This window comes from Podarcis tiliguerta (assembly GCF_965153285.1).
Source record: "Podarcis tiliguerta genome assembly, chromosome: Z".
Taxonomy (NCBI): Eukaryota; Metazoa; Chordata; class Lepidosauria; order Squamata; family Lacertidae; genus Podarcis; species Podarcis tiliguerta.
Window position 1 is genome coordinate 4265583 of NC_139553.1, and position 27804 is coordinate 4293386.

General features: G+C 42.8%; 1 protein-coding gene and 1 long non-coding RNA gene across 5 annotated transcripts in view; one reads left to right on the plus strand and one right to left on the minus strand.

Annotated features, from left to right (window-relative positions):
- Window positions 1-27804, minus strand: part of EEIG1 (estrogen-induced osteoclastogenesis regulator 1) — a 57837-nt gene that overhangs the window by 7277 nt on the left and 22756 nt on the right. For 3 of the 4 annotated variants that reach the window (XM_083423131.1, XM_083423129.1, XM_083423130.1), the window contains 8 exons: window positions 19824-19944; window positions 18486-18515; window positions 7902-8018; window positions 7265-7311; window positions 5506-5681; window positions 3881-3985; window positions 3052-3241; window positions 1912-2033 (listed from right to left, as the gene is read on the minus strand). In XM_083423131.1, the coding sequence (XP_083279257.1) occupies window positions 1912-2033; window positions 3052-3241; window positions 3881-3985; window positions 5506-5681; window positions 7265-7311; window positions 7902-8018; window positions 18486-18515; window positions 19824-19944 (908 nt within the window). Of the gene's footprint in view, window positions 1-1911; window positions 2034-3051; window positions 3242-3880; window positions 3986-5505; window positions 5682-7264; window positions 7312-7901; window positions 8019-11456; window positions 11573-18485; window positions 18516-19823; window positions 19945-27804 lie in introns of those variants that run through there. The other variant, XM_083423132.1, reaches the window with a different exon arrangement.
- On the plus strand, window positions 7-27355 carry LOC310669347. The gene is made up of 3 exons (XR_014507121.1): window positions 7-939; window positions 18087-18236; window positions 25336-27355. It is a non-coding gene; the product is annotated as an uncharacterized lncRNA (long non-coding RNA).

A 27804-nucleotide genomic window follows, 5' to 3' on the forward strand; every position in this document is an offset into this window, starting at 1 on the left:
GTAAAGAACAAAAGAAGGGGAAGAGTGAAATATAAAACTGCAACAATCCCCAGAGGGTCTCCTGCTGGCTATGCAAAACTGCTGAGCAAGGGAAGGCATTTTCACAGTTGCCATTTTGCACGGCCATGAGATTACACCGTCTTCAGCATCAGAGAACATGCTTAGCAGAGTATTTGGGAAAGTGCTCTTCATACTGGGTTAGGCACTCTCAAGCTACAATAGCAAAAGTGCAGCACAGCAAACAGGAAGGAGGAAGCTGGGATGGCACCAAAAGGGGAGCACATCTCACACGCAAGAAATGCTTCCACATATGGAAGATCCCCTAGATAAAAATAAAGATTGTATTTAGAATGATAAAGCAGTTTGGGAGTCTGGCAGGATTTTCTGTTAATAAGGATAAAACTAAAATGTTGGTAAAAAATATAGATCAATGAAAGAGACTTTGCAAGAGGAATTGGGTGTTAAAGTGGAAAAAAGGTGACATATCTGTGTGGATATGGATAACAAATAAGAATGTATTGTTGTATCAAAACAACTATGAAAAAGTGTAGAATACTGGGAAACAGGACCTATTAAATTGGGATAGGAAAAAAACTCTCGTTAATGGGAAGAACCTCAGCTGTAAAAATGAATGTATTGCCTAAAATGTTATTTCTTTTGCAGGCAATACTGATAATAATAAAGCATGATTGTTTCAAATAACGGCAAAAAGAATTAACTAAATTTATCTGGCAGGGGAAGAAATCTAGAATAAAATATAAAATACTAAGAGATGTTAAAGAAAGAGGAGGATTTGCACTGCTGGATTTAAAATTGTATTATGACTTATCATGTTTTATGTTGTTATGGGAATGGTTGCTATTGGAAAATACCAGATTGCTAGATCTGGAAGGATATAATACAAGGTTTGGATGGCATGCATATCTGTGGTATGAGAAGGCAAGAGTCCACAGAGATTTTTAAAATGTATTATAAGAAGCTGTCTATACAAACCTATTGGAAAGAAAAGCACCATTGCGGCTATCCCCCATAGAGGCATGTGCACAATAGAAAACAAATATGGGGGCAAAATGGGGAGCTTATAGAGATATATTAAGTTTTTCCGGAAGCTGGTTGTAAACTTAAAAAATAGTAAGAGATCCAACAATGGATGTGATTGGTTTTAGTATTGTCAAGTAAACGAAATATTTAAAAAAGATATGTAGAATGGTTTTACATAACAAAGGACAGAATTTGAAATCAAACTGTTAGAGGTTACGGTAAAACTGATCTCAAAAAAGTATAAACTGTTATTGGAATGGGAAGCAAAAGATGAATGGTTAAATCAGTCATGATACAATGGGTCAAAGATTTAGGGCATAATATTGATATGTCTTCATGGAGAAAACTGTGGAGAGTAAATCTGAAATTTACTCCTGTTATGCATTAAAGGAAAAAGTATATTAAAATGATATGCAGATGGTATCTAACACCAGACAAATTGGCAAAGATGTAGAAGATGGTATCAAAACAAACGCTAGAAATGTAAACATAATGAGGGAACATTTTTTCATATGTGTTCAACATGTGGAAAAAGCCAAACGTTTCTGGGAAATGATACACAATGAAATGAAAAAATGTTTAAACCGGTAATTCCCCCAAAACCTGATGCTTTCCTTTTAGGGTCAGAAACCCCCCAAAAGATGATAAACTTATTTATGTATGCAACAACAGCAGTCAGAATCTTGTATGCACTACAATAATCCTACCATGAAAATTGGTCATTTCTTCGTCAGAGGGCGAACGGGCAAATTTAGCAGGGGATCAAATACTTTTTTCCCTCACTGTAGGAGGCAGGAAACAAACCTCAAGACCATGAAAACAAACCTCAAGACCACGGGAACAGAGTCTAGTAAATACTAGTAAACTCACCTTCAGTGTTGCTGACATCCGTGAAGTCCTGACTCTGCATGATTTTCTCCACTATGTCATCTGCATCAATCCGGGTGTCATCCACCCAGGTGGGATGGCTTTCCACAGAATCCTTTTTTCTCCTTAGTAAATAAAATATGGAAAAAATAGAGAAAAGTGAAGGAGGCTATCCTGATAATGAAAACCTCAATTTCTGCCTGGAAGGGAAAACACAAAGTTCTGCTTTTATATCCAAGAATTTATGTCCCACATATTTAAGCATCACTTTTACAATTTTAACCTACTGCAGGAAATTACAAAACAGCCATAGCCTAAACTGCCCATTTGGCCCGTAAGACATTTGGACAAGCCATGCCCACCTGCACTACATCTGATGTCATATATGACTTCAGACGTAGGGTAGGCAAAGCCAAACCAGAAGGGTCTTTGCAGGCATTGCAGATTGTAGGCACAGTGAAAGGTGCATTGAATAGCCAGCCACTCCCAAGCATGAGACAACCACCTGGTTGTTTTTAGGAAGCACTATGCAAGGGACTTTGGCATGTGTCAATCACCTGGCACCAAATGATTGATAAGCCAGTTGTCCTGCCCACCTGCCAAAGCTAGCCAGTGGGGAGAGGGGCAAAAATAAAAATAAATATATCATATCTGGCCACCAGGATTTCACTGTGCAGGTCTGGAAACCTTGTTCATTGCAGCAGGCAGCCCAGAGCTAGAAGAACCTGAATTCTTATTCAGAAAAAGGAGAAATGTGCCCAGATTACTGAGCAATGCCATTAACTCAGTGACATAACACATACTTTGAATGAATAAGATCCCAAACATAGACTCCATCACGTGCAGTTTAACTAGTGGTGGAGAACATGTAGCCCACCTGATGTTGCTGGACCAGAACTCCCAGCATGTTTGGCCACTTGTTGGTTGGGGCTGATGGGAGCTGAAGTTCAACACCACCTGAAGGGCCACAGATTTCCATACCATTGAATTAAAGTGTCTTGGGGATCCATGGTCTTAATCTGGCATAAAGAAGTTTCATATGTGCTCCAAGAGACACAAATGAATTTTCTCCCATTGCACCAGTGATGGGAAACCTCCAGGCACTTTAGATGACTTCCATTACACCAACCAACCGTTTCTCACCTGGATGATCTGTCCAACAGAAGGTTTGGTCTTGGTGGGCGAGGTGGTTTCTCCGGCTTGTGCTCCCGCTCACCCTCCGGGCACTCCACTGTCATGCTAAGTCCTCCTGAGGCGCTACTGCTGGTGGATGTGTTGCGGCGGTGGGTCAGGTCAGACAAGCTGGAGGATCGTGAATGCTCGGTGCTGTAGCCTGTGAATAGATGTATCAGGTACTACAAGCAACCCACTTTTCCACACCACAGCCACCAGGCACAAGGGTTTGCATGCAGTTTGCTCCACAAACAAGGAAAGCTTTAATCTGCTTATAAACAGGACAATTCTTGCTCCAAGTATATCCTTCATGTATTGTCAACACCAGTCTTCACCAACCAGGTGCCTTCTAGATTTTTGGACTGCAAGTCTCCAATGAGAATCAGAGTCCAAAATATTTGGAGGCTTCCTGGTTTGCGAAGAATGTATTGTCTGAATCAGTGGTTCTCAAAGGGTGTGGTGCGTTACACTGGTATGGCAAGTGTGGCAGGAAGATTCAAGGACAGTCACGCAGTGAGCTTCACGGTTAATTTGGGACTGGAACCAGGCCTTCCAGGTCATACCCCAACCCTCTTACTACTACATACTGACTCTTGGACAGTAACACAGAGCTCTGCCCCACCAAAGAGAGATGTATGTGCTTGGTTGTTGTTTTTTAAAGCATTGTACCAAAGAATTTTATGCTTTCTAGAGTTCTGCAATTGCAGCAAAGATAGAATTAAGCAAAATTAAGTGCAGCAAGGAACAACTGCAATGTACTTTGCATTTCCCTGGCAAGCTATGCAACAAGCAAAGTTACCAGAGATTTTGGATTGCTGGCTGGCGTAGCTTGAATTCCGTGAGTGTCCGGAATGGAATACTTCATCAGGACTTGACAGGTTCTGGTCTGGTTCTTCTGTTACACCTGATAAGGAAAGAAGACAAGGACATGGAAATATGCTGGGAGATGTCAGCTATGTGGTTTCTCTTTCTCTAGAAAAGTCCCACAAGATTTGTTTCAACTGGCATGTAGCGAGGAAGCCATGCCATCAAATTTCAGTATTATCTGTGTAAGAGGAGCAACAGCTCTGGAACTGCCAAGCAACTTCCCACAACGATAGCATGAGGCATTCCTTTGGACTGCCCCCCCCCCCCTTGAGAGATCAGCCAATTCTTGAACGGGTCTGACCCTTCAAGTTTACTGGGTGAGGTGTATCCTTTGATTCTGTACAGCAGTGGTGGGGAAATTCTAGCCCCTTGGCTCCAATTGGGCCTGGTAGTGGTCACAAACCACAGCCACCAGCCCAATACTTGACATTTGTATGTGACATCAGATGTGAGGCAGGTAAAGACTTGCCTGGTATTGACTGCACTAGGGAGTTCCTCATCACTACTGACAGCAAGTGTCTTTGGAATTGTTCCCCAATGTAGTAGTAGTAGTAGTAATAATAATAATAATAATAATAAACCCAAAGGATTTTAATGTCAAAGTTGGTCCATGGAGCAGGTTAAGAACAAGTCCACCCACTGTATCCCGTTTCCTTCCCCTGCTGCAAAGGATTCCATTTTTAAAAAGCTCAGCACAACCATCAAGAAGTCAGCACACAGCACTCCAAAGCTGGATTTTTCTTGGCCTCTGCTCCCCTTTTGTGCTTCGTTTTTAAAACCTCTCTCATGCAACAGAGCAGGCACATCGTTGCACTATTGAATGTTGCCACATGGTGCAGACTGGCAATTGCCCAAGTGGAAAGGGAAAAGATACAGTGGTACCTCAGGTTACAGACCCCACTTACCCAGAAATAGTACCTCGGGTTAAGAACTTTGCTACAGGATGAGAACAGAAATCGCGCGGCAGTGGCAGTGGGAGGCCCCATTAGCTAAAGTGGTACCTCAGGTTAAGAACAGCTTCCGGTTAAGAACAGACCTCCAGAACGAATTAAGTTCTTAACCTGAGGTAGCACTGTACGAAGGAGAGTCTGAAGTCAAGGCAGAACAAGTCTAAAAATGGAAGGGTAGCGGTAGAGCACACGTTCTGCCTATAGGAGGTCTCAGATACAATCACAGGCATCCCCAGATGGGGCTGGGAAAGACTCCCTGCCTTTCTGAAACCCTGGTGAGAGATTAACAGTCAGTATAGACAACACTGACCATGTTGGACCAATGGACCAATTTGGTATAAAGTGGCTTCCTGTGTTCGCTGAAAGGTAGGGGAGCTGTTCTAGGCCCAGACAAAATAGTCCGGAGCAAGGAGAGAACCAAGTGGAGAACAGTGGTCAATAAATAGTAAATAAACTTGTTCCAGAAAAAGAGGAATGCTGCAAATAGAAGAAAAGATACTATTTGCAGAAAAGAGCTGAAGCACTTAAACCCAAAGAACAGCAAGCTTGATGCTAATTCAGAATGTGGTGGAGATGTAGTAAATGTACTTCATAAAACATGTATTACCTGTACCCGAACCAAGAATGGTGGGTCTGGGCTTGTTCTGACGGACTGAACCAATGGTGGCAGATGTGCTACTGGTGGGAGTTGTGCTGCTGCTGGTCGTCCCCTCCCCTTTACAGGTCAACTGCAGGGTAGAGTCCTGGCCTGGTATAGTAATTGATTTGGCTGTGGACGGAGGCCTACAAAAAGCAAACACACAGAGAGAGTTTAACAAGATGCACACAGCGATCTAGGAACATTAGCAGTAGTCAAGTCAGCCAGGGAACGTTAGCACTGATTATTGTGCTTTGCTGCATTACAAGGAAGGAAAGAGACAAGCAGGTTGTAAATAACAACATAACAGAAAGAAGGGAGGGAGAAAGAATTGCTCATGAGAAGCTGAGGTCCTTGCTGGTATGTCCTTGAAAAAAAATCCGTAACAGCTGTGTAAGTGAAGTATGCAATATGATATGAAGTAAAACACTAGCAAGCCGAGATTGAAATATTTTAGCATGTAAACAGAGGGCTCTGAGGCAATGAGGGCTCCATTTTGAGTATACTGTACAGCATTAAGACATCTTCCACAGCAAACAGAAACAACCTGATAGTCTTGAGACATAATTGCATTTTACTTCCCTTCTCCCCTCAACCTAATGAAGGAGGACAACAGGGAACCATGTGACAGGCACTTTAAAATGGTTATTACATAGTGTCTGTAAGCAGCAATGATTTGGCCAAGTGGTTCTCAGGAAGAGAAACTACCTGTTGTGAGGCAACAACAGAAAATATATCCTTTAGCAGTAGCTGTTGAAGCAGAAGTACCTTGTGAATAAGTGGTTGTTGACTGGCTAGCAGCCCTCTCCAAAGTCAGCAGCCCCCGCACACGCCGTGCAGGGGCTCTTAAACCAGCCAGCAACAACACACAGGCACAGCACTGACAGAAATGCCAGAACACAGAAAACACAGAAATGTGTGTTCTCTCTGAGGCAGCCACACAAGCGTGAGATCTTTTCAGTGGCGGCTCCCTGTCTGTAGAATGCACTCCTCAAAGAGTTGCGCTGGGTGCCATCATGATCAACCTTTAGACACTGGGTGAAGATATTCCCATTCACTCAGGCATTTGACTCTTAATTGGGGTGTAATCTGCCTATATTGGTGTTCATCTTATAGTAGGGTGGGGTGGAATTTGTCCTTTTTATGTTACAGCAGGATAAGCACTTTTAGTCAAGAATATTCTTTTATCTTTTTGATTTGTTTTCAATTTTAGAATTATGTAGGCTTTTATACATGTAAGTCGCTCTGAGACATTTTAGGCAGTAAGCGACGAATGCAAGTGATAGTGATGATTTTGTTACTGGTGAAAGAAGCACTGGAATCCTGGACTCCTCTGGGAGGAAGGGTGGGGGTATAAATCAAATGAATTAATAAACTGAATGAACCAATACTCTCGCGGCTGCCCCATGGCAGCAGCCAGCAGTTCCCACCAGCAAACAGCTTTACTATAGCCACTGTTGAATGTCACCCTGTACAGAGGTGACCTCCAACAGGCAAACACTCAGAATTACATCCCAAGCCACACACCCTGCTCAGAAGTCAGAGGGAAACAGGCAAAGGCATGGCAATCCTGGGCTTTGCACACAGCTCCTCATCATCTCCTTCTAGTGTAGAAGTGTTTGGAAGCACAACAGCAGACATAATTTTCTCTCTGAACTCTGCCTGTTTTTCTCAAATCCCTTTGCTGACAAAATAATGGTAAAACAAACAAAACAAAACAACCACTCACGTTTTGAAGCAAGGATCTCCAGAGAGCAGGGACATGCCAATCGTTACCTGAGGAAGATTGAAATGAAAGTCTTGAAAATATATATGTAGACCACCCTGGTAATTCATAAAACAAAAACCATAGTTTTAAAACCAACCAGAGTTCTGGGTTTAGAAGTTATTGGGAACTGTCATTGGTTTTTTTTCCCTTTTCCCTTTTAAAATGGAAGCAAAGGCTTTCCATCTCTTTCTGGCCATAGTAAGGGAAAGGGAAGGGTGCGCTTGCAAGTCCTTGGCTTGCTGCGGTTTGTTACCATGGCAGGAAGCCATGGTTTCCCTTTACGTCTGAACCAAGTCTAAAGGAACTGAAATTGCCCCTAAAAGCGATGACAGCATAGCACTAGGCAATGTGCGTGGATATATATTTTTGCTGATCATGTAGTTCTCCACATCCTATATGGGAAACTGTTTTTTCCCGTTGGGTAGGGAACCAGCAGCTTCAAGTTCCTCTTTTCAGCACCCTACTGCCAAGACACACCAGAACCGGAAGAAATAAGAGGTTAGGGAGGGGGTGGAGTAGAGAGAAGGATTTTAAATATATACACATTCAGGCTGAAATTCAGAAACAGCACCTGTCCATGGAATTTCTTAGCATTTACCTTCAATATGGAATTATCCTGCCGAGTATTCTTGGTGTCATATCCCTCCAGCAAGCAGCATCTGACAGTGAACCCAGAGCCTGCAAATTCTGCTAGATTCAGATCAGCAAAACCCAGCTGTAAAGGCAACAGAGTCAAGATCAGCAAAACTCCACGTGAATGCACACGCATGCACACACAAACTGCACTGCACAGTAAACAAGAAAAAAGAAGAGCACCAAGTGGGACAGGATCAGAATTTGCAGTATCCAAATCCCATTTTGGAACATGCCCTGTTCCTCATCTGGAGGAAACTTTCAGAAAAGGTTTGTTCAGGAAACATTTACAGAAAGGGTGGAAGAAACAGAACTGCTGTTCTGGCAAGGACAGCGTTAACCCGCCTGGAGTCATTGCATAACCAAGGACATAGAAGACACTAGGGTCAGTGATGTGGAAAAACACACACTCCTATGCGCGCGCGCCCCCCCCCCAACATAATAAAACACTCTTTGTATTATGCCACCCCAGAATGCACTGCAGCAAGCATGCCAAGAGATGAAAGGATATTGCTGTAGATGAAAATCAGTGCACAGTTCCTAAGGAACAAGACTGGGAGATTGCACGGAAACAAGGCTTCAGACTTATTTTAAAATTCTGAGGAATGAGTTAGAAATGCTCTTGTACAGCAAGCCATATGGTGAAGTGGAGGAACTTGCCACTAGAGTATGAGATGTCCAACTGACATCTAGTTATAACATTCTCACATACTGATCCATCTAGCAAAGGAAACTTTTAGGGGATATGTTTCGAGGAGTTAAAAATCCATTATTGTCTCCAGTTATGAGAAGGACTGAATGCAGCTGTGAGGGGGGGGGGGCAGAGGATGATACCAACATTGTTATAAGTCACCTTTCTAGGTAAATGGCCTTCCAAAGCAGATTACAAATGAAACAAAAAGTACAATAGCACAAAATTTAAATGTGCAAGCCAACAACACTATATATATATATGTATGTATGTATGTATCCCAATCACAGAAATATAACTGATCTCGTCTGGAAAGCCAGTGCAGGGGAGAAATAGGTCTCTGGGGCCTTATGCAAAGCCTAAATTGCAGGTACTGAGTGCTGGTCCAATAGGAGGGAGTTTCACAACCTCTGGGTCACCCACCTTACTGACAGGAGAGGATGGACACCCCAGGAGAGCCTCCGAATCAGGCCTTAGGGCGCTGATTGGTATAGGTACATGTGGTCTAATGAACAGCTTAGAACCAAAACCATTTAGGTATCTTACTTAAGCAGCATTTTAGCCCATTATAGGATATATTTAGCGTCAAACATAATTTGTTTAGGGTTTCCATCGCCTGATAAAGAAGAATTCTGAAGGCAGGCTTTCTCCTCCCTTTCCCTTTCCCCCATATGTCCCCCATATGGGACAAATCACAGTAATTGCTTGCAAATTTTAGTATTGGCACCACAGTACAATCATACTGGAGGTGTCGCCACTTTTAACAGGGTGTAAGGGGTAGGACAACTTTGTTTTGGACCCAAACATACAACACGTGGCTAAGGTGTAATGGTGGAAGCTCCCAGCTTTCTTGTATCTGACACCGCTTCAGTAACTAGTTCTATGGCAGCCATGTCCAATGTGTCGATCGCGGGAGTGATTCTGGTCAATCTGTCAATCTCTCTCTCTGGACCCAAACCAGCTCTTTCTGTCTCTGAGGGCTTCTCTCTCTCTCTCTCTCTCTCTCTCTCTCTCTCTCTTTCTCTCTCTCTCTCTCTCTGAAGGAGAAGGCGGGAGGAGGTCTACGCAGATGGAGAGGCTGAGCAAGAGAGAGAGCGAGAGAGAAGCCCTGCGCGCTGGCTCCTCAAGAGAAAGGGCTGGTTTGGATCCAGAGAGAGAGAGCGTGCGTGCGTGCGAGAGACCACAGTGAGGCTTACACCCAAGTAAACACGTGAGAGGGAGGGGGGACCCTTCCTGGCTGCTGCCATCCCGCCCACATTGAGAGATTTACTTCCGAGAAGACATACAAGAGGATTGGGCAGAACAAAACTGAAGGGCAGGGGGAGAGAAATTCTGGAATGCATTGATGGGGAAACAAAAATCCTACAGGGTGTGCAGTGTGTCCCCCCTCCTCCCCGCTCTAAAACAGCCGGCCTTTATCTACAAAAACACCCCTTCTGCGCTAGTAGTTTGCAGCAGCAGAGGGGATGTGTGTGTGTGTGTGTGTGTAGAGAGGGAGGGAGGGAGGGAGGGAGGGAAGCCCTGCGCACTGGCTCCTTAGAGAAAGGGCTGTTTTAGGTTTACTCAAAAGGAATGGATGGGTTGGATCCAAGGGAAAGGGCTTCTACAGGTTTCACCCAGTTCTTAAGGTGGTGCATGAAGGCTGTCAGTTGAGTTTACCCAATTTCTGTTTCAAACTATTGGGGAAACCGCTGTGGCTGACATGTGCCTGACTCATTTGAAAAACAGCAAGAGCCCTGGGGTACTTTAAAGACTTAACACATTTATTATGACATGAGCTTTTGTGAACAACAATCCATGCATCATGTTCTGATTATAATGATGATAATAATAATAATAATAATAATAATAATAATAACAACCTGTCCTCAATGTTATTTTCTTATGTTATTACAAGTATACAAAGCATGTATTTTTAAAAATATATTGATTTATGATGAACTTTTCAGATTTCATGGAAGTGATTATCATTTGTTACTACTTTTATCATAAGCTCAGCCAAATATAATATGTTTAAGTTGAAGAATGACATGGGGAGAGTGTGGTAGATCACTGCCAGTTTTTGATACTGGATAGTAGATCAAAGCCTCCTTGAAGCTAGACATGCCTGTTCTATGGTCACTCAGATACTCCACCATACCAGCTAGTAAACAAGCAAGCATTGACATCGAACATTTCAAGGATGTTCAAAGCTCTTAGCATATGTTATGTTAGGATGTATGTTGCCTTGGTTGCTTTTCCTTAAAATAGATGTAAGTATCAGTTAAGGAGCTCAGTATTTGCTGAGGTGTGGCACAGAAGTAGAAAGAAGGAGGTGGCTTGTTTACACTCATCTAGAGAGTTTGCAACTGAGGTGAGATCTGAACTGAGGACTTCCTCATCTCACTGTTCACACTCTTAGGCAACAGATTTAAACTGCTAAACCAATCATCCTGTCACCCCTCTCATATTCTGGGAGGGGAGCTAGGGTTAATTATTGGTACCTTCACTGAAATAAAATTCCCAGGATTTTCTGTGGAGAAATCATAACAGTGAAATTGATATTTGTAAGTTTGTAGACAAGAGGTGCTCTTAGCTGTTACACAATACTGGTTACCTCTTGCTTGATCTTTCATGTTTCCAAGCTTTCATCTTGGGAAATGTGGGATAGGACAAATAACTCTATGGTATCTTTTGAGAGGGAAACATTTCCATGACCAAATGACGGTAAAAGAAATGGGAGCAGACATGCAGTGAATTAGCCTTTAAGAATTCTGCGAGTTTGTTTTCACAGACAATGATACATCTTCTGAGTTTCTTTCATTTAAAATTGTTTAAAAACATTTCCACCTGGTGTGTCCTCAACATGCCTTGGTGGGGAACCTTTTTAGCTCCTGGCCCACATCCTTATCAGGCTCAGCCTTGTGGGCCAAATTTGAGTGTGGGCCAAACTTGTGGGCCAAATGTGAGTGTGGCCACTGACCTGGCACTCACATGGCGTCATTATGATGTCATTTGATTGTCAAGTGAGCAGGGCTGCCCACCTGTCAAAATCCCTCACACAGTTTTGCAATTCTTTCTACACTTCCCTTTTAAATCCAATGTTGGAGGTTTAAAAGAGGAATACAGGGAGACTTGCAAAGGCCAGAGCTTGGAGTCTGTCTTAAAGATGCAAAGCAGCCTTTGAAGTAGTCTTGAGAGCAGGAGGGAGCTTGCTTCAAAGTGTGCTTTTGCCTGGCACTCTAAGATTGAATCTGCTGCCTATGCTCCTTTCTTTCTCCTTTCTGGGGAGAAAGAAAGGTGATTTTGCTAGCAAAAGCAATGGAGGTAACTTCCTCTGCCTTTGCTTGCAAAATGCTGCCTTTTAAGATTGTAGCAAGATGGGGACTTAGAAGGAAAGAAGGAGGAAACTTGCAAAGGCTTCTGTGAGTCTCTCCACTTCCCTTTTCAATCTTCAGTCTCACGTTGATGTTTAATTTCCACTCATGATCAGAAAAAACAACAACCATGTTAGGAACAGGATCATGCACCCAATGCAATGTTGGGAGTCGTAAGAGTTGGAGTTCAACATCATCAGGAGGCCCACAAGTTATCCATCCCTAGACTAAAAAGCAAAATGGGTAGATAATAGCAGTTCAAATTGTGATCTGATCTTAAGCTTCTATTAAAGGCTCATGAAAACACAACAGACTCAGCCAGGCACCTATGAGACCTCCATTGCCCTAGTTATGAGTTATGGCACTAGCAACAGGGTACTTCAGAAAGCAGCTACAGAACATTTGAATTCTCAGTGGTCAACCAGGTGTCCTGCTTTTACGTGATCTACACATCATAGACCCGTGCACCCCCTCAAAGGCAAAGACATCTCCAAAACGTGACAAGCTAGTTTTCCGGAACTTGCCCCAATACATTCTTCCACTTGTGCATTTTATTTTCTGTTTTAACATGACCACACACCCACTGCTTGCTCCTGCTATAAAACATCACCTGGCTTTGTCATTATGGGTGGCATTTCCCAGATGGCAAATCTCACCACACCCTTCTCACATTAGTCAACAGCTTGGAACCCTGAAGCAACAAGAGGATTCCTTCAGATGTTTGATTCAGGGAAATGAATCATAGAATCATAGAATCATAGAATCATAGAGTTGGAAGAGACCACAAGGGTCATCGAGTCCAACCCCCTGCCAAGCAGGAAACACCATCAGAGCACTCCTGACATATGGTTGTCAAGCCTCTGCTTAAAGACCTCCAAAGAAGGAGACTCCACCACACTCCTTGGCAGCAAATTCCACTGTCGAACAGCTCTTACTGTCAGGAAGTTCTTCCTAATGTTTAGGTGGAATCTTCTTTCTTGTAGTTTGTATCCATTGCTCCATGTCCGCTTCTCTGGAGCAGCAGAAAACAACCTTTCTCCCTCCTCTATGTGACATCCTTTTATATATTTGAACATGGCTATCATATCACCCCTTAACCTCCTCTTCTCCAGGCTAAACATGCCCAGCTCCCTTAGCCGATCCTCATAAGGCATTGTTTCCAGGCCTTTGACCATTTTGGTTGCCCTCCTCTGTACACGTTCTAGTTTGTCAGTGTCCTTCTTGAACTGTGGTGCCCAGAACTGGACACAGTACTCCAGGTGAGGTCTGACCAGAGCAGAATACAGTGGCACTATAACTTCCCTCGATCTAGATGCTATACTCCTATTGATGCAGCCCAGAATTGCATTGGCTTTTTTAGCTGCCGCGTCACACTGTTGGCTCATGTTAAGTTTGTGGTCAACCAAGACTCCTAGATCCTTTTCACATGTACTGCTCTCAAGCCAGGTGTCACCCATCTTGTATTTGTGCCTCTCATTTTTTTTGCCCAAGTGCAATACTTTACATTTCTCCCTGTTAAAATTCATCTTGTTTGTTTTGGCCCAGTTCTCTAATCTGTCAAGGTCGTTTTGAAGTGTGATCCTGTCTTCTGGGGTGTTAGCCACCCCTCCCAGTTTGGTGTCATCTGCAAATTTGATCAGGATGCCCTTGAGTCCATCATCCAAGTCGTTGATAAAGATGTTGAATAAGACCGGGCCCAAGACAGAACCCTGTGGCACCCCACTAGTCACTCTTCTCCAGGATGAAGAGGAACCATTGATGAGCACCCTTTGGGTCCGGTCAGTCAGCCAGTTACAAATCCACTGAGTGGTAGCATAGTCAAGACCGCATTTTACCAGCTTCTTTACAAGAATATCATGGGGCACCTTGTCAAATGCCTTGCTGAAATCAAGGTAGACTACATCCACTGCGTTCCCTTCATCTACCAGGCTTGTAATTCTGTCAAAAAATGAGATCAGGTTAGTCTGACATGACTTATTTTTCAGAAATCCATGCTGACTATTGGTGATCACAGCATTCCTTTCTAGGTGCTCACAGATTGTTTGCTTAATGATCTGCTCCAGAATCTTCCCTGGTATTGATGTTAGACTGACTGGGCGGTAATTATTTGGGTCCTCTCTTTTCCCCTTTTTGAAAATAGGGACAACATTTGCCCTCCTCCAGTCTGCCGGGACTTCGCCTGTTCTCCAGGAATTCTCAAAGATGACTGCCAGTGGTTCTGAGATCACATCTGCCAGTTCTTTTAATACTCTTGGATGCAGTTCATCTGGCCCTGGAGACTTGAATACATCTAAACTAGCCAAGTATTCTTGTACTATCTCCTTAGTTATTCTGGGCTGTGTTTCCTCTGCTGAATCATTTGCTCCAAATTCTTCAGGTCGGGCATTGTTTTCTTTATCGGAGAAGACTGAGGCAAAGAAGGCATTGAGGAGTTCAGCCCTTTCTGTGTCCCCTGTTTGCATTTCACCATCTTCTCCTCTGAGTGACCCCACTGTTTCTTTGTTCTTCCTTTTGCTACGAACATACCCATAGAAGCCTTTTTTGTTGCTTTTAACCTCTCTAGCAAGCCTGAGTTCATTCTGTGCTTTAGCTTTTCTGACTTTGTGTCTACACGTGCTGGCTATTTGTTTGAATTCCTCTTTGGTGGTTTCCCCCCTTTTCCATTTTTTGTACACATCCTTTTTAAATCTTAACTCAGTTAAAAGTTCTTTAGATAGCCACCCTGGCTTCTTTAGGCACCTTCCATGTTTCCGTCTCATTGGTATTGCCTGAAGTTGTGCTTTTACTATCTCCCTCTTAACAAACTCCCAGCCATCATGAACTCCCTTTCCTTTTAGTATTACTGTCCATGGGATCTCACCCAGCACTTCCCTAAGTTTTATGAAGTCGGCTTTCTTAAAGTCAAGAAATTGAGTCCTAGTATGCTTGGCTGCTCCTTTCCGTTGTATAGTAAACTTCAGAAGAGCATGATCACTTGCGCCTAATGATCCTTCCACTTCTACCCCATTAACCAGGTCATCGACATTGGTTAGGACCAGATCTAAAATGGCTGTTCCTCTTGTTGCTTCTCCCACTTTCTGGACAATGAAGTTGTCTGCAAGGCCAGTGAGGAATCTGTTTGACCTTATGCTCTTGGCTGAGTTTGACCTCCAACAAATATCTGGGTAATTGAAGTCCCCCATTACTACTATCTCCCTTCCTTTTGCATGCTTGGCCATCTGTTCCAGGAAGGCATCATCTATGTCCTCCGTTTGGCTTGGGGATCTATAGTAAACTCCCACAATGAGGTCACTATTATTCTTCTCTCCCTTAATTTTGACCCAAATGCTCTCACTTTGGCTTTGAGGTTCTAAATCTTGGATCTCTTCACAGGTATACACATCCCTGACATATAACGCCACTCCTCCTCCTTTCTTGTCTGGTCTGTTTCTGTGAAATAGATTGTATCCCTCCATTTTTACATTCCAATCGTGGGACTTATCCCACCAGGTTTCAGTGATGCCTATTATGTCATATTTAGTTTGCTGTACCAAGAGCTCAAGCTCATCTTGTTTATTTCCCATGCTTTGTGCATTAGTGTACAGACATTGAAGTCCATTAGTCATTCCCCCGTGTCTCTTATTTAAGGATTTTTTCCTCCCACCACTAGGTCTGCTTGCTGTTTGCTCCATTTGGTCTATGACATTTGGATGATCATCTTCATCAATTAATAGACTCCTACCTTCAGGAGCACTGTCTCCCTCCCCCACATTAGTCAGTTTAAAGCCCTCCTGATGAGGTTTCTTAGTTTTTTGGCAAAAACATTCCTCCCAACCGTTGTGAGGTGCAGCCCATCGCTTGCCAGAAGTCCATCCTCAAGAAACTGCAGTCCGTGATCTAAGAATCCAAACCGTTCCTGTTTACACCATTTGCGAAGCCAGCTGTTTACTTCCACTATTTTCCTCTCTCTCCCTGGGCCACGTCGTTCAACTGGGAGGACAGATGAGATGACGATTTGTGCATTTAATTGCTTCAATTTCCTGCCCAGAGCCTCGTAGTCTCTTTTGATCTTCTGGAGGCTATTGCTTGCAGTGTCATTGGTTCCCACATGAACCAAGAGGAAGGGGTATTTGTCAGTGGGTTTTATGATTCCTTGCAGTCGTTCAGTTACATCTTGGATCTTAGCCCCGGGGAGACAGCACACTTCCCGAGACATCTTGTCAGGCCCACAGATCACTGCTTCTGTTCCCCTCAGTAGGGAATCCCCTATCACCACTACACGCCTTCTCTTAGGTTTGGTCAGGGTTCTTCCGTGAGCGGTCCGTTCCAAGGTCGCCTGCACATTCCCTGAGGACTGACTTTGCTGCTCATCTTCATATACGTGATCGACTGTAATGAGGGAGAGATCCTCAAATGGAGTCTGCTCTTCGTCTTCCATGCTAGGGGAGAGGACCTCAAAGCGATTGTGTATTTCTAGACAATCAGAGCGAACCCTGGGCCTCCTACTTCTTTGAGTCACGTTTCTCCACATATCGGGCTCCTGTGTTGGTGAACTAGCCTCCTTCTCAGGGGAGTCCCCTGTCTCCTCCTTGGTGGAGACGGTGTGCTCTGTTGCTTCCAAGAAGAGCTCCAGCTCTCTAATTCTTTGGAGCGTAGCTACACGTTCCTCCAGTTGCTGGACTTTGTCTTTTAGGAGGGCAATCAACATGCAATTGCTGCACGTAAAGCTGCCTGCAACCTTTGGCAAGATGGCAAACATTGCGCAGGAACCGCAGGCAACTGCAGCTGTTCCCTCCCCCTCCATCTTGAGAATGTGTCGTTGGGCTTGAGACTAGCTCCCCTAGATCTAAAAGATGGTTCAAACTGCGCGCGCCAATAGGCGCGCGCCGCTGCCCTGCAAACACTGATAAGCTCCTCCCACAGCTAATCACCTGCCTCAACAGAAACCCTGCCCCCTCTGACCTTTGACCAGGGAAATCAGCTAATCAGCCACAAGAATCACACACACAAGAAACCCCTTTTGGCTCCTTCTTCAGCCGCTGCCCTGCAAACAGCGACCTGTTTTTTGGTGACCTATTTTTTCAGCATACCCCGCTTCTCCCTTTTAAAGTCACTTATCCGCTCTTAATTCATACTAGTGAGTGCTTCCCAGACTGAAATACAAAGAGGGAGGACCCCTCCGTCATGGAAAAGTCTTTAATTCTCCACTATGCATGAATGCAGCCGTTGGCAACCTGGTGCCCTCCTACTAGGGCTAGTGGCAATTGTAGTCCAAAATATCTGGAGGGCAGCAGGTTGGTGAAGGCTGTATTAACACATAGCAGAGAAATGTGGGGCTCTTGCTGGCTGCAAAGAAGACCCAAGAAAAGATGCTGTGGGTTCCTAACCCAGTAGCCACCAATGCTATGTGTAATACATGCTGAGGTCTAAACTTTTCCCAGGAAATGGATTCCTGAGAGCAAATAGATAACTGAAGACAGCCAAAAGCTGCTAGAGGAAGGGCAATACTTTTAACAAAAGGATGTTCAGATATAACCTTTCAGTACAGCTTCCTTAATTTTCATTCCATAGCCAACTCTGCCATCCGGTTCAGAACCTAGTGTTTTCTCTACATCAGCACATCCATCAGATCTCTCCCAAAGAAATAATTTAACTGAGTACAGAGATCTTGGGAGCCTGGCTTTTGAACAGTACATGAACCCAGCTTAAAAGCCAGACACTAAAAAGGGGCATACCTAATGAATCAAAGATGTGGAACCTCAGGCCCAGGTGCCAAATATGACCCTCCAGGCCTCTCTATCTGGCTCTTGAGATCTTCCCCAGCCACACATCCTCACCCCAGGCCTCACCCCTCACTGGTGTTGCTTCATACACTCCTTGGATGTTTTTGTTTGCATAGAATGTGGTCGCTAAATAACACTTTCTGGTAGAGATGGTTCATGGCCCCAACCCCCAAAACACTAGTCAGCCTCTGAAATGACACCCAAGATGCATGGGTGGGTCATTCACACCAGCTTCCTAAGCCCAACAGAGTCAGTCTTCCATTATTTTAAGTATTTTAAATGGCAGAAATTACAGAGTCCTAGAACTGCAGGGCAACCCATTGACAGAAAGTGTCCTTTAGGCAGTAAGAATGTGGTGTCATTATCTTAAAAGAAAGACAACAACAGGTAAAGGAGAGCTGATATCCACCAGGAACCAACAGGTGCAACAGCTGAAAACAGAGGGAGACACAAGTCAACTCCGTGTAATTTAGGGGGCTACCCATTCCCAGGTACAAAGTACACCCACATCTCTGAGTTTCCCAGAACTATTTTGCCAGACTCTGTAAGACAGCATCATTGGCCATCCTCTCCCTGGTTCAGTTCCCCATCTGCATTAAGGGGATAATACTAAACTACCTTACAGGGCTGTTGTAAAGATTGCCAAGAATGCATTCAAAGTGTTTTGTATGCTCAAAAATTCTACAATTACAAAGAGATTATGTAAAGTTTGCTTTTTCACTGCTCATAATCCATCTTACCTTGGAATAAGTTTTCCCTCCCTTCAGTTCCTGTAATGAGAAAACAAAAAGAGGACAGAAGAGTTTCATTACAGTAATTATAGCAAGGGCATCCCTCTCCTTGCCTGAGTGTAGTGACTGTACATGGTGAAAATACCTTTCAGTGCAATGAAAGGAATATGCAGTACTAACCATTCATCCACTGCTTGAAACAATTGCTGCATTCCTAGCTATTTAAATTGGGTGCATTAGGTTCTCTGTTAAAAATGAGGTACATTTAGGGCTAGTCAAGCAGCAACCACTTAGGACTGACATGCATTACATGTGTTTGTGGGGTGGGGGTTTTATTATACTATATTTACTTTTAAAATGTATAAACCTTTTATCTAAAAGACATTCTAAAACCAACCAATGACACACACAAAAATGTAAAAGGAATAAAACCTTTAGACTAACTAAATCTGCTAAATATATTGGAAAGTTGTTTGCCTGCTTTCTATGCATTTGGACACCCCTTAATAATTCTGTATTATGGTTTCTGAGATAAAGGAGCAAGTTTTTATCTATGGTTGAAAGCAACTGGACGCCATTTTGAATCAAGATGGCAGACAACCTTTCAAAACTGCACTGTTTTTGTTTCTTAGAATTCCTGAGCAATGCCAGGTACAAGGCTGCTACTATACCATTATCTAAAATTCATGGGAAAATAAAAAGGTTTTAAACTGGGATCAAAAAAACAAAATACAGTCTCAGCACCAGACCTACCTACACTAGGAGGGCATTCCAGAGTCAGAGAACCACCACAGGAGCAGCTCTCTCTTTTCCACATACTTGATGTACTTCTAAAAACTGCACATAGAGAAAGACCCTCTCCGATGACCTTACTGCATAGGAGGTGCTCCTGTAGATTTTTGGGCCCCAAGCCATTTAAGACTTTTAAAAGCAAGCACCAGGACCTTGAATTGGGCTTGGTAATGAATAGGGAGCCAATGTAGTTCCAATGCATTCTCTACATCCTCCCTTCAGGAATAGGAACCCAAAAAATAATGCATTTTATCCAAAAATTCTGCCACAAATAGCAGTTTGTGGCCTTCTGTACAAGGAGTGGGGTTGGTAAGCAAGTTACAATTGTGAGGGAAACTCAGGGGAATTTGGATTTTTATACATATAGGTTCGAACAATTCAGGGGAAAGCTGGGGGTGGTGATAGAGGGAAATCGTATTCTTAGCTAAACAGAGAGAACAACAACTACAGAAACTATTTAAAAAAGGAATTATTGCTGGAGACTGTATTCCCCACTTAAAGCCATAGTTCTAGGTCATAAACCAAACAGGGGTAGAGTCAATGCGGGATACTCACCTTGCGGACAGACACACGGCAGATGCAGGGGTCCAGGAGGCCAGTGGCAGGATTGGCACTCATTTTACAGACAAAGGTAAATTTCTTCTTCCAGTGAACACAGTTCTCCTGAACTTCTTCTCTATAAAGAAAACAAAAAGAGGCAATGTTGGATTCAAACCACTTTGAACAGATTCCAGAACTAAGCTATCTAGGCTGTAGACTTCAAACCCAGAAAAAGAGAGAAAACATTACCTCTTACCCATTGTGTCCCTTGAGCTCGATCTACATTTACAGTGGTGCCTTGCAAGACGAAAAGAATCCGTTCCGCGAGTCTCTTCGCCTAGCGGTTTTTTCGTCTTGTGAAGCAACCCTATTAGCAGATTAGCGCTATTAGCGGCTATTAAAGGCTTAAGGGATTAGTGGATTAGCTGCTAAAAGGCTATTAGGAGCCAAAAGGCATAGGAGCCAATTCCTAGGAGATGAGGGCTCTTCACCGCCTCAATAAAACATTTGAGGGGGCCAGAGGCCCCCAAAGCCGATGTGCATTGCCATTCAAGTAGTGTCCGTGCACTGCATCATGTAATCAGTTAGGTAGGGCAAGACTTACTCCCCCCCCCCATTTTATTAAAGTTGGCAGCCCTGATCGCAGGTAGTGATATCAGTAAGTTACATGAACAAATCTGTTTAGCTATAAGATCCACTGTCTAACACATACCTCCACTGTCCACATATCACCCTGCTTTAGATAGTGAAAAGCAGGTGTAGTGGTTATCCTACACACCCTGATTTTGTATTCCTTAACAGTCAGCATAACATTGAACCCCATACCACACCCTGGGAAAGCCATTTTTACCCAACTAGTTACTCTGGTACCAATCACCCTCTTTTAGCTATCATCACAGCATCATTGCGAAGATAAAGGAGGGTGGGGGGAATCTGTCATGTACATTGCTCTGAGGTCGTCAAAGGATTAAAATGTAACTAGTAATAAAACAATCAACATTAAATAACTCAATCATTTGCCCCAAGATACTACACAAGTGCAGACTATAAAAGGGTAGGATACTTTGTGAAGCAGCTTAGAGAAAATGAGCAGCAAATTAAATTAAATTAAAACAAAGTAAATTTAATTAAAAAAAAAAAATTTGTGGGGGAGAAGAAATGGACTAGGAGAAATCAGGAAGCAGTTTGCATTGTAACTGCTGTAACCTGCCCTGGGACATTACAGTGAAGGGCAGGTCAATAATAATAATAATAATACAAAGAGGAATCAAACTCAAAATCTAAACCTCAAAGACAAGTTGGGAATGGGGGGGAGAAAGAAACAAATTTGATTTAAGAAAAATTAGAAGTATCCAGGCCACACAGCAGAGAAGAGATGGAGGAAAAAGGGTAGGGTCACACACCCTCAGTTTTGGGCCTGCTTACAATCCCTGCCCCCTAAAATGGTGAATGTAGTGCTTTGACAGAAAACAAGTTTGCCCACCCCAGACATACTGTTTTCCTCAGTGGCATAATAAATGTTTAATACAGTGGTACCTTGGGTTACATACGCTAACCCAGAAATAATACCTCGGGTTAATAACTTTGCTTCAGGATGAGAACAGAAATCGTGCTCTGGCGGTGCAACGGCAGCAGGAGGCCCCATTAGCTAAAGTGGTGCTTCAGGTTAAGAACAGTTTCAGGTTAAGAATGGACCTCCAGAACGAATTAAGTACTTAACCCGAGGTACCACTGCAATCCCAAATCTCAAATGAACACATGGAGAACAGTACCCTACTTTCAGCTGAATTTACTCTGCCTTTTGACCCAGTTTGGAGACTCTCTTTTTTACTGGCCTGTTGCCTCCATCAACCCAAACCAGAAATGCATGTTTTACAGGGGGAAAATGTGGGAAATGGCCCTGGTGACAGGACACTTGACAAAATAAATGGCTCAGGCAGAAACAGATAAGAACAACAACCTGGCTGGTGCAGGCCTTGGCTTTATGGCAAACCAACAGAAACATTAAGGCTGACAATAGACTGGGAGGAGGGGGCCGTGTTGCAGTGAAAAGGTTCAGGTTTTCATTTCTTCTCTGGGGTAAACCATCAAGGGTAGTGGGAAAATAGGTAGAATTGGCCAGCTCCCTTTTCAGTGAGAATAAACACAACTGTGAATGTGTACAAGTCAGACAGTGTGAGTTTCCCTCTGAATGAGAGGGTGTACTTTTATGAATCAGGAAGGCTTGTCTGATCAATTTGTGGGCCTGCCCACAGCTCTGAAGACAATTAACAGTTCAAAGTGTAATTTGGAGGGGATAAGAAGAGGAAAAAAATAACAGCACTGAGATTAGTGGAATACTTCTCTAGCTACCGGATAGAAATTTTCAAGCACAGAAGAAAAAGGAGTGGAGTGGGGGAGATAGTACCAAGAAGACATTAGATAAGATTGTGCTTCAATAATTAAATGCAGCTCTCTCTCCCCACTAATAATTAAATGTGGCTGTCTCTCCCTCATCCCTTTTTACCCTTTAGGCACAGTGCAAGTGAACAGAAACAGAATCAGTTGTTGGCTGGTAGGAAGAGGGAGCTTTATCCACTGCTTGTTCTTTGCTTTCCAACATTTGATTATGGCTAAAGGGACTCTTTTCAATGTTTAGGTTTGCGAATACACCCGTAAAAGTAACAAGCTCACAAAATGACATACTAACCCCCACACACATTTATTCTTGCCATTGTCATCATTATCCATTTATTACAGTCAGCAGATCATCCCAAAGCCAACACAGTACAATACCTTTATTAGGACTTTTAAAAAAAAGTTACAAAATGGCGGTAAACAGTATCAGCCACTCAGTGAGGCCTTCCTTGTGATTTTTTGGCCTTACTGATTTGGACCATAGACTCAGGTCTGAACTCCCACTTAGCCACAAAGCTCCCTGGGTGACTATGGACCGGCCACAGTCTGTCAGGCTAATCTACCTCATATGGTTGTTGAGAGGTTAAATTAAGGAGGGGGAGGGAGAAGAGAGTACTTTATGCCACCTTGAGCTCCTTGGGTTAGAAATATAATAAAGTCAACTAAATTATGGGATAACCTGAACATTGCTGTAATGTGTGTCAAAAGTCTGCGTCACTCTAATACATTCTCTATATATTATTGGTGGTGGGAGGTGTGCTGCAGTAGAATTCTAGAAATAAACTTTAATAAAGCTTGGGTTATGGGGGGTATATTTTCTGCCTGCTCAGCTTAAGTCTTTAAAGTGAAGGAAATTACAGGGAGCATAATTTAACAGCTGACCTGGGTGAGACCAAGAAAAATGTGTGTAATAATCACAAAGGGTACAATTAGAGAGGGAGCATGCACACAGAATGAAGCCAACAAGGTGCCAGAAGCAAAGCACAAAGACAAGAGGAAAGTAACAACATTTCACAACCAAGATTACAGGGCAACCCCAGCTTCACCCTAAATCAGATGCCAGAAATAGATGCATCCAATTTGAAAACAATGCCCTGTGAGTGAGAGGGTGGGGTGGGAATAAGTTAGACCAATGACTGGCCATTAGTGCCAGATCACCACTGGGCTTGCAAGTGTCTATCTAATATCATTAATACCTCTAGAAACAAACATTATTATTATTATTATTATTATTCTATTTCTGCCAGGTCAAAATATTTACATTTCATTCATATTCTTATCCTTCAGAAAAGAAGTAAAATATCCAAAATATCCAAAAACCTACCACTGCACCCTGGAAATTTCTATGAGGGGCACAGAGGAAGGCCAAAGTGTTCTGTCTCTCTTCTAGCACCATTCACTTGCCTGCACGCAACTTTCTGGCTCAAGCTACCAGGCTGGTGCTTAAATACAAGGCTATTATCATGGTTCCATTTTACTTATTGACACTAAATGTTCATATATTCTTGGAAAGAAAATGCCATTTTTGCTTTTTTAAAGTTCCTGCAGTTACATACAGATTCAGTTTCCAGGACAGCTAATTTTGTGCAAGTACTTCCTCAAGAATTACGCTGAAAAACAGAAGTGGAAAAGCCCAAGTATTTTAATGGCACACAAAGGTCAGATTTAGGTATCCCCATTTACAGATCCTTAAGTAATGGGGCAGAACAAACTTCTTCCAAGTTCCTCAAATTTATCCAGGATGTACGGTATAACGAAGAAAAAAACTGACAGGAGATTGTACAAAATGCAGTTCACGTATGCCTATTCCCCAAGGCCTATTATAGATTATGCATGGCCAGAGAATATACACAGTTCAGATGAAATATGCACATTCCCCAAAGTCTGTTGGACATTATGCATATTGACCGAGAAAAGTGCACAATTCTCTCTTAGTGGATAGATTACGTGCACACTCTACATGAGACCAGGTGAATGTGCACATGGCCAATCATTATGCACATTAACAACTCAACTTACATTCTGCTGAATAGACATATGTGACACACACGTATTTCACATTTCATCCTCAGCACTAGGTACAAAAAGGGATCTCAGGTTGCAATGAAAGACTATGGGGGAAAGAGAAAAAAGTATAGCAGCAGCAATGGCAGCTCTCCCACAGCATAAAAGCTAGCATTTATTCAGATAAATAGCTTTGTTTACTTCTCATTTTCAGGGGTCATCGTGCTTTTGCGATATCTGCTTGATTAAAACTTTTATCACTAAGATATAAATCTGGGTCAAACCCTCAAAAGCAGCACTAATCCGCTTGTGCTATTGCACCAGATGGCTCTGCGTGGCATGTTGGCTCACCACTTTGTTTGAGGATGCCCCAGTTAAGCACCAAGGCCATGTCACGCTACCTGTTCTTTATCAGTAGGACAAGCCAACCTATCTGATTAGAATAAGTCATTCCCCCAGCCAATCCTAAAAATCCAGTATTGGAGGCTGTATGCCTCTGAGTAGCAGTTGCTGGGAATCTAAGGTGTGGAGAGTGCTGCTGTGCTTAAGTCCGGCTTGTGGGCTTCCCATGGACTTCTGGTTGGCTACTGTGAGAACAGGATGCTGGACTAGATAGGCCTTTGTTCTGATCCAGCAAATCTCTTCTTATGTCCCATTGTAAAAAAAGTTAAGAAAAAATAGTAGCAGCAGCAGCTGTTTTTCAAGTTTGTACTAACTTCCTTACTATGCAACTTGGTTAACTAGAAGAGTTTAGCCAGTTTCTTAATAGGGTTGCCAAATGTCCTCTTTTTCCAGGACACATCTACCTTTTCAAGGGAATGTAAAATGAGAGTAGCCATAGTGATCCATAGTTAAAAGTAGAAGTTGGCAAATGTGTCCTCTTTTTTGCTCTTCAAAATATGGCAACCCTACTTAATGTAATCCAACAATGGGCACCTTTGCTGGACACTTTCATCCTAGTGAAAGGCTTTCCTAATATTAGCACCATCAGCTAAAATATGTTTGTCTATGAGGTAAAAAGCATATTGCTGGACCTCATGATGGCATGACTCTCCTACTTAAGCCATCAGGCTGGGGTTAGGATATCTATAGAACCACCTACTCTTTTGTCCTCTTACCATTCTAGGTGCAGCAAGTGGGCATGTCAGAGACAGGACCTTTTTGATGGTAACACCAACAATGTGGAATGCCATCCCAGGCTCTGCCACTGTTTGCGGTTCTGTTTCTCCAAAGCAACTTTCTCCAGAAAAATCAACCAAATCTCCCCTCCTGCTCCTTGTTCCTCGCGAGAAGCAATCCATTTGTTTGAAACCACACCATGTTTCTACCTGCTAATCAGTCAGATCTCCCTTCCTACTCCCTGCCCACATGAGAGAAGCAATACATTTAACTGTGTGAAAGAGCTTCTTCACAGTTTGTTTGCAATATGTGTAATATTTGATGTGCTCCTCAGCACATCAAAAAGAGCAGATGGAAAGGAAACACTTCAGTCAGTCAATCAGGGCAGTCTCGCCCATGCCACTGCCCATGTATGAGCCAGTGGCAGCATTCAAAATTTGTCAGGCACCAGGCACATTTTGCACCTGGCTATTGGCCACTTGTGACCAGGTGAAGATGCCTGGGCGCCAGGATGGCACCTGATGTCTCCACCATCTGGAGCTGCATGCCTGGGGATCCTAGGATCTTGCCTGTTTTCTAACAACACAGCCTGCAGAATTTTGTGATATTTTATCTGCACAATCAGAATTAATTTCATGTATCCAAAAGTCATATTGAAATATATGACTTTCAAGCTGTCTGGCCCCCAAATGGCAACTAGACATTCCGTTTTGATGCCTATAACCCTAGTTTAAGGAGGCATTTGGTGCCTAGCTTATATACTGTATCTGGGTTTCAAAGACTGGCCAGTGAACCATCCTGTGATCTTTGGATGAAGGGCAGTAGACAAATTTAATAAATAAATAAATAAATAAATAAGATCCAACTTATTAATAATCCCAGAACACAATAGGAAGGGCTCTGAATCAACAGCTTTTTGTCTTGGACTGCAAGACGTACCTTTGACACAGCTAGTCAATGCTAGAAAGTCATTTGTTCGTGACTTCACTCACGTCATCCAAGACAAACAGCCAAACTTAACAGATGAACATTCAGCTGTTTTCATTCTCTACATGCTGTTTCTTTCCCAGAACACTGAAGTAATTATCCAAGCAAAAAAGAAGGGGGGAGCCTTTTCTAAAATGGAAAGAGTATGGCTCAGACACTGATGATGTAAAACTTTGTTATCAATACAAATCTTAAATTCAGTTGTTAATGCAAACAACTCAGATGTTCCACAGTGAGCATTTATTGAAGGTCACGCAAATGAGTTACCACATCCTCCTACCCATGAAGTTACACTCATGCTTTTATAACCCACACAACTACAAGCTAACTCCATCTCATTCTTCTATAGTCCTATGCTTACCTATCTTATTCAGATATCATGACAAGGCTATATGGAATGCTAAACATCTGCTATTTATTTTGGAAAGTTGTTGCTTGTTCACTATGCAAATTTTGCATGATGATTCCAAAGATTCAATAAGGTTTCTGCCTACATGTGAATAATATTGGACACCATTTAGAATCAGAGTAGTGGACTGAACCTTTCAAAATGGCACTAATTTTAACCACTGATTGGCTGAGGCCAATGCAGCTTGTTTTTCCAACATAGCAGTATATCGCCAGACTGTGATGTTTGGGCTGGTGATATACCCCAATGCTGAAAAACTGATATTGCCCAGCCCTAATCATGAAAGGTTGCTGACCAACTAGAATGTGAAGCCTGGAGAGTGGGATGTTCGTTGTGGGGAAAGGTGGACATGTTTCCCAAGGAATGTCAACGTAAGTCTTAATCTAATTACCAGTGCAATAGGTCTGATGGAGGAGGTCCTACTGTCATTTTCCTAGATTTAATTAACAAGTGATTAAAGGGCATAGAAGTGGACACTTACATTAGGTCTGGCAACAGTTCTGGGGGTTTACTAGGCTTAAGCAGCCATCTTTCCACATGAATAACTTCAATCTCTAGAAGGGTTAGTAACAAAAGCTAGGAGTCAAATGGCACCTTGAACCTAGGTTATGTTCACACAATGATATGTCTGGACACAATTTTTTTACAGGATTACAAAGCAAATGAAGACAAGATTGCCGATCTAGCTGATATGGAATAAATGCTGTGCATAAAAGGCAAGTTAAAATACAGAAACGATTACGTGGGAAAGCAGCCTAAAAGAGATGAGACTGCCGTTTCACGCTAGGAAAAGTAAAAACCAAACTTCAAAGCAAAGCTAGAATACACAGCTAAAATGCACTGAAGTTCCCATTGAACTATGTTTCTCAGTAAAAAAATTGCCTGCTGGAAACAGAAAGATGGCCACATTCAAATGCAGCACAAATCCATGAACAGTAATTAAATAAATTAGCCTGTGTACAAGCTGGAGCCTGAACATTCCCTGCTTCCTTCCTTCCTTCCTTCCTTAAGCAGGAAAACAAACCATGGAGCAGCTGGCTATGTGTAAACCATTGCTCACAGTTCCTTCCTCCCAAACTA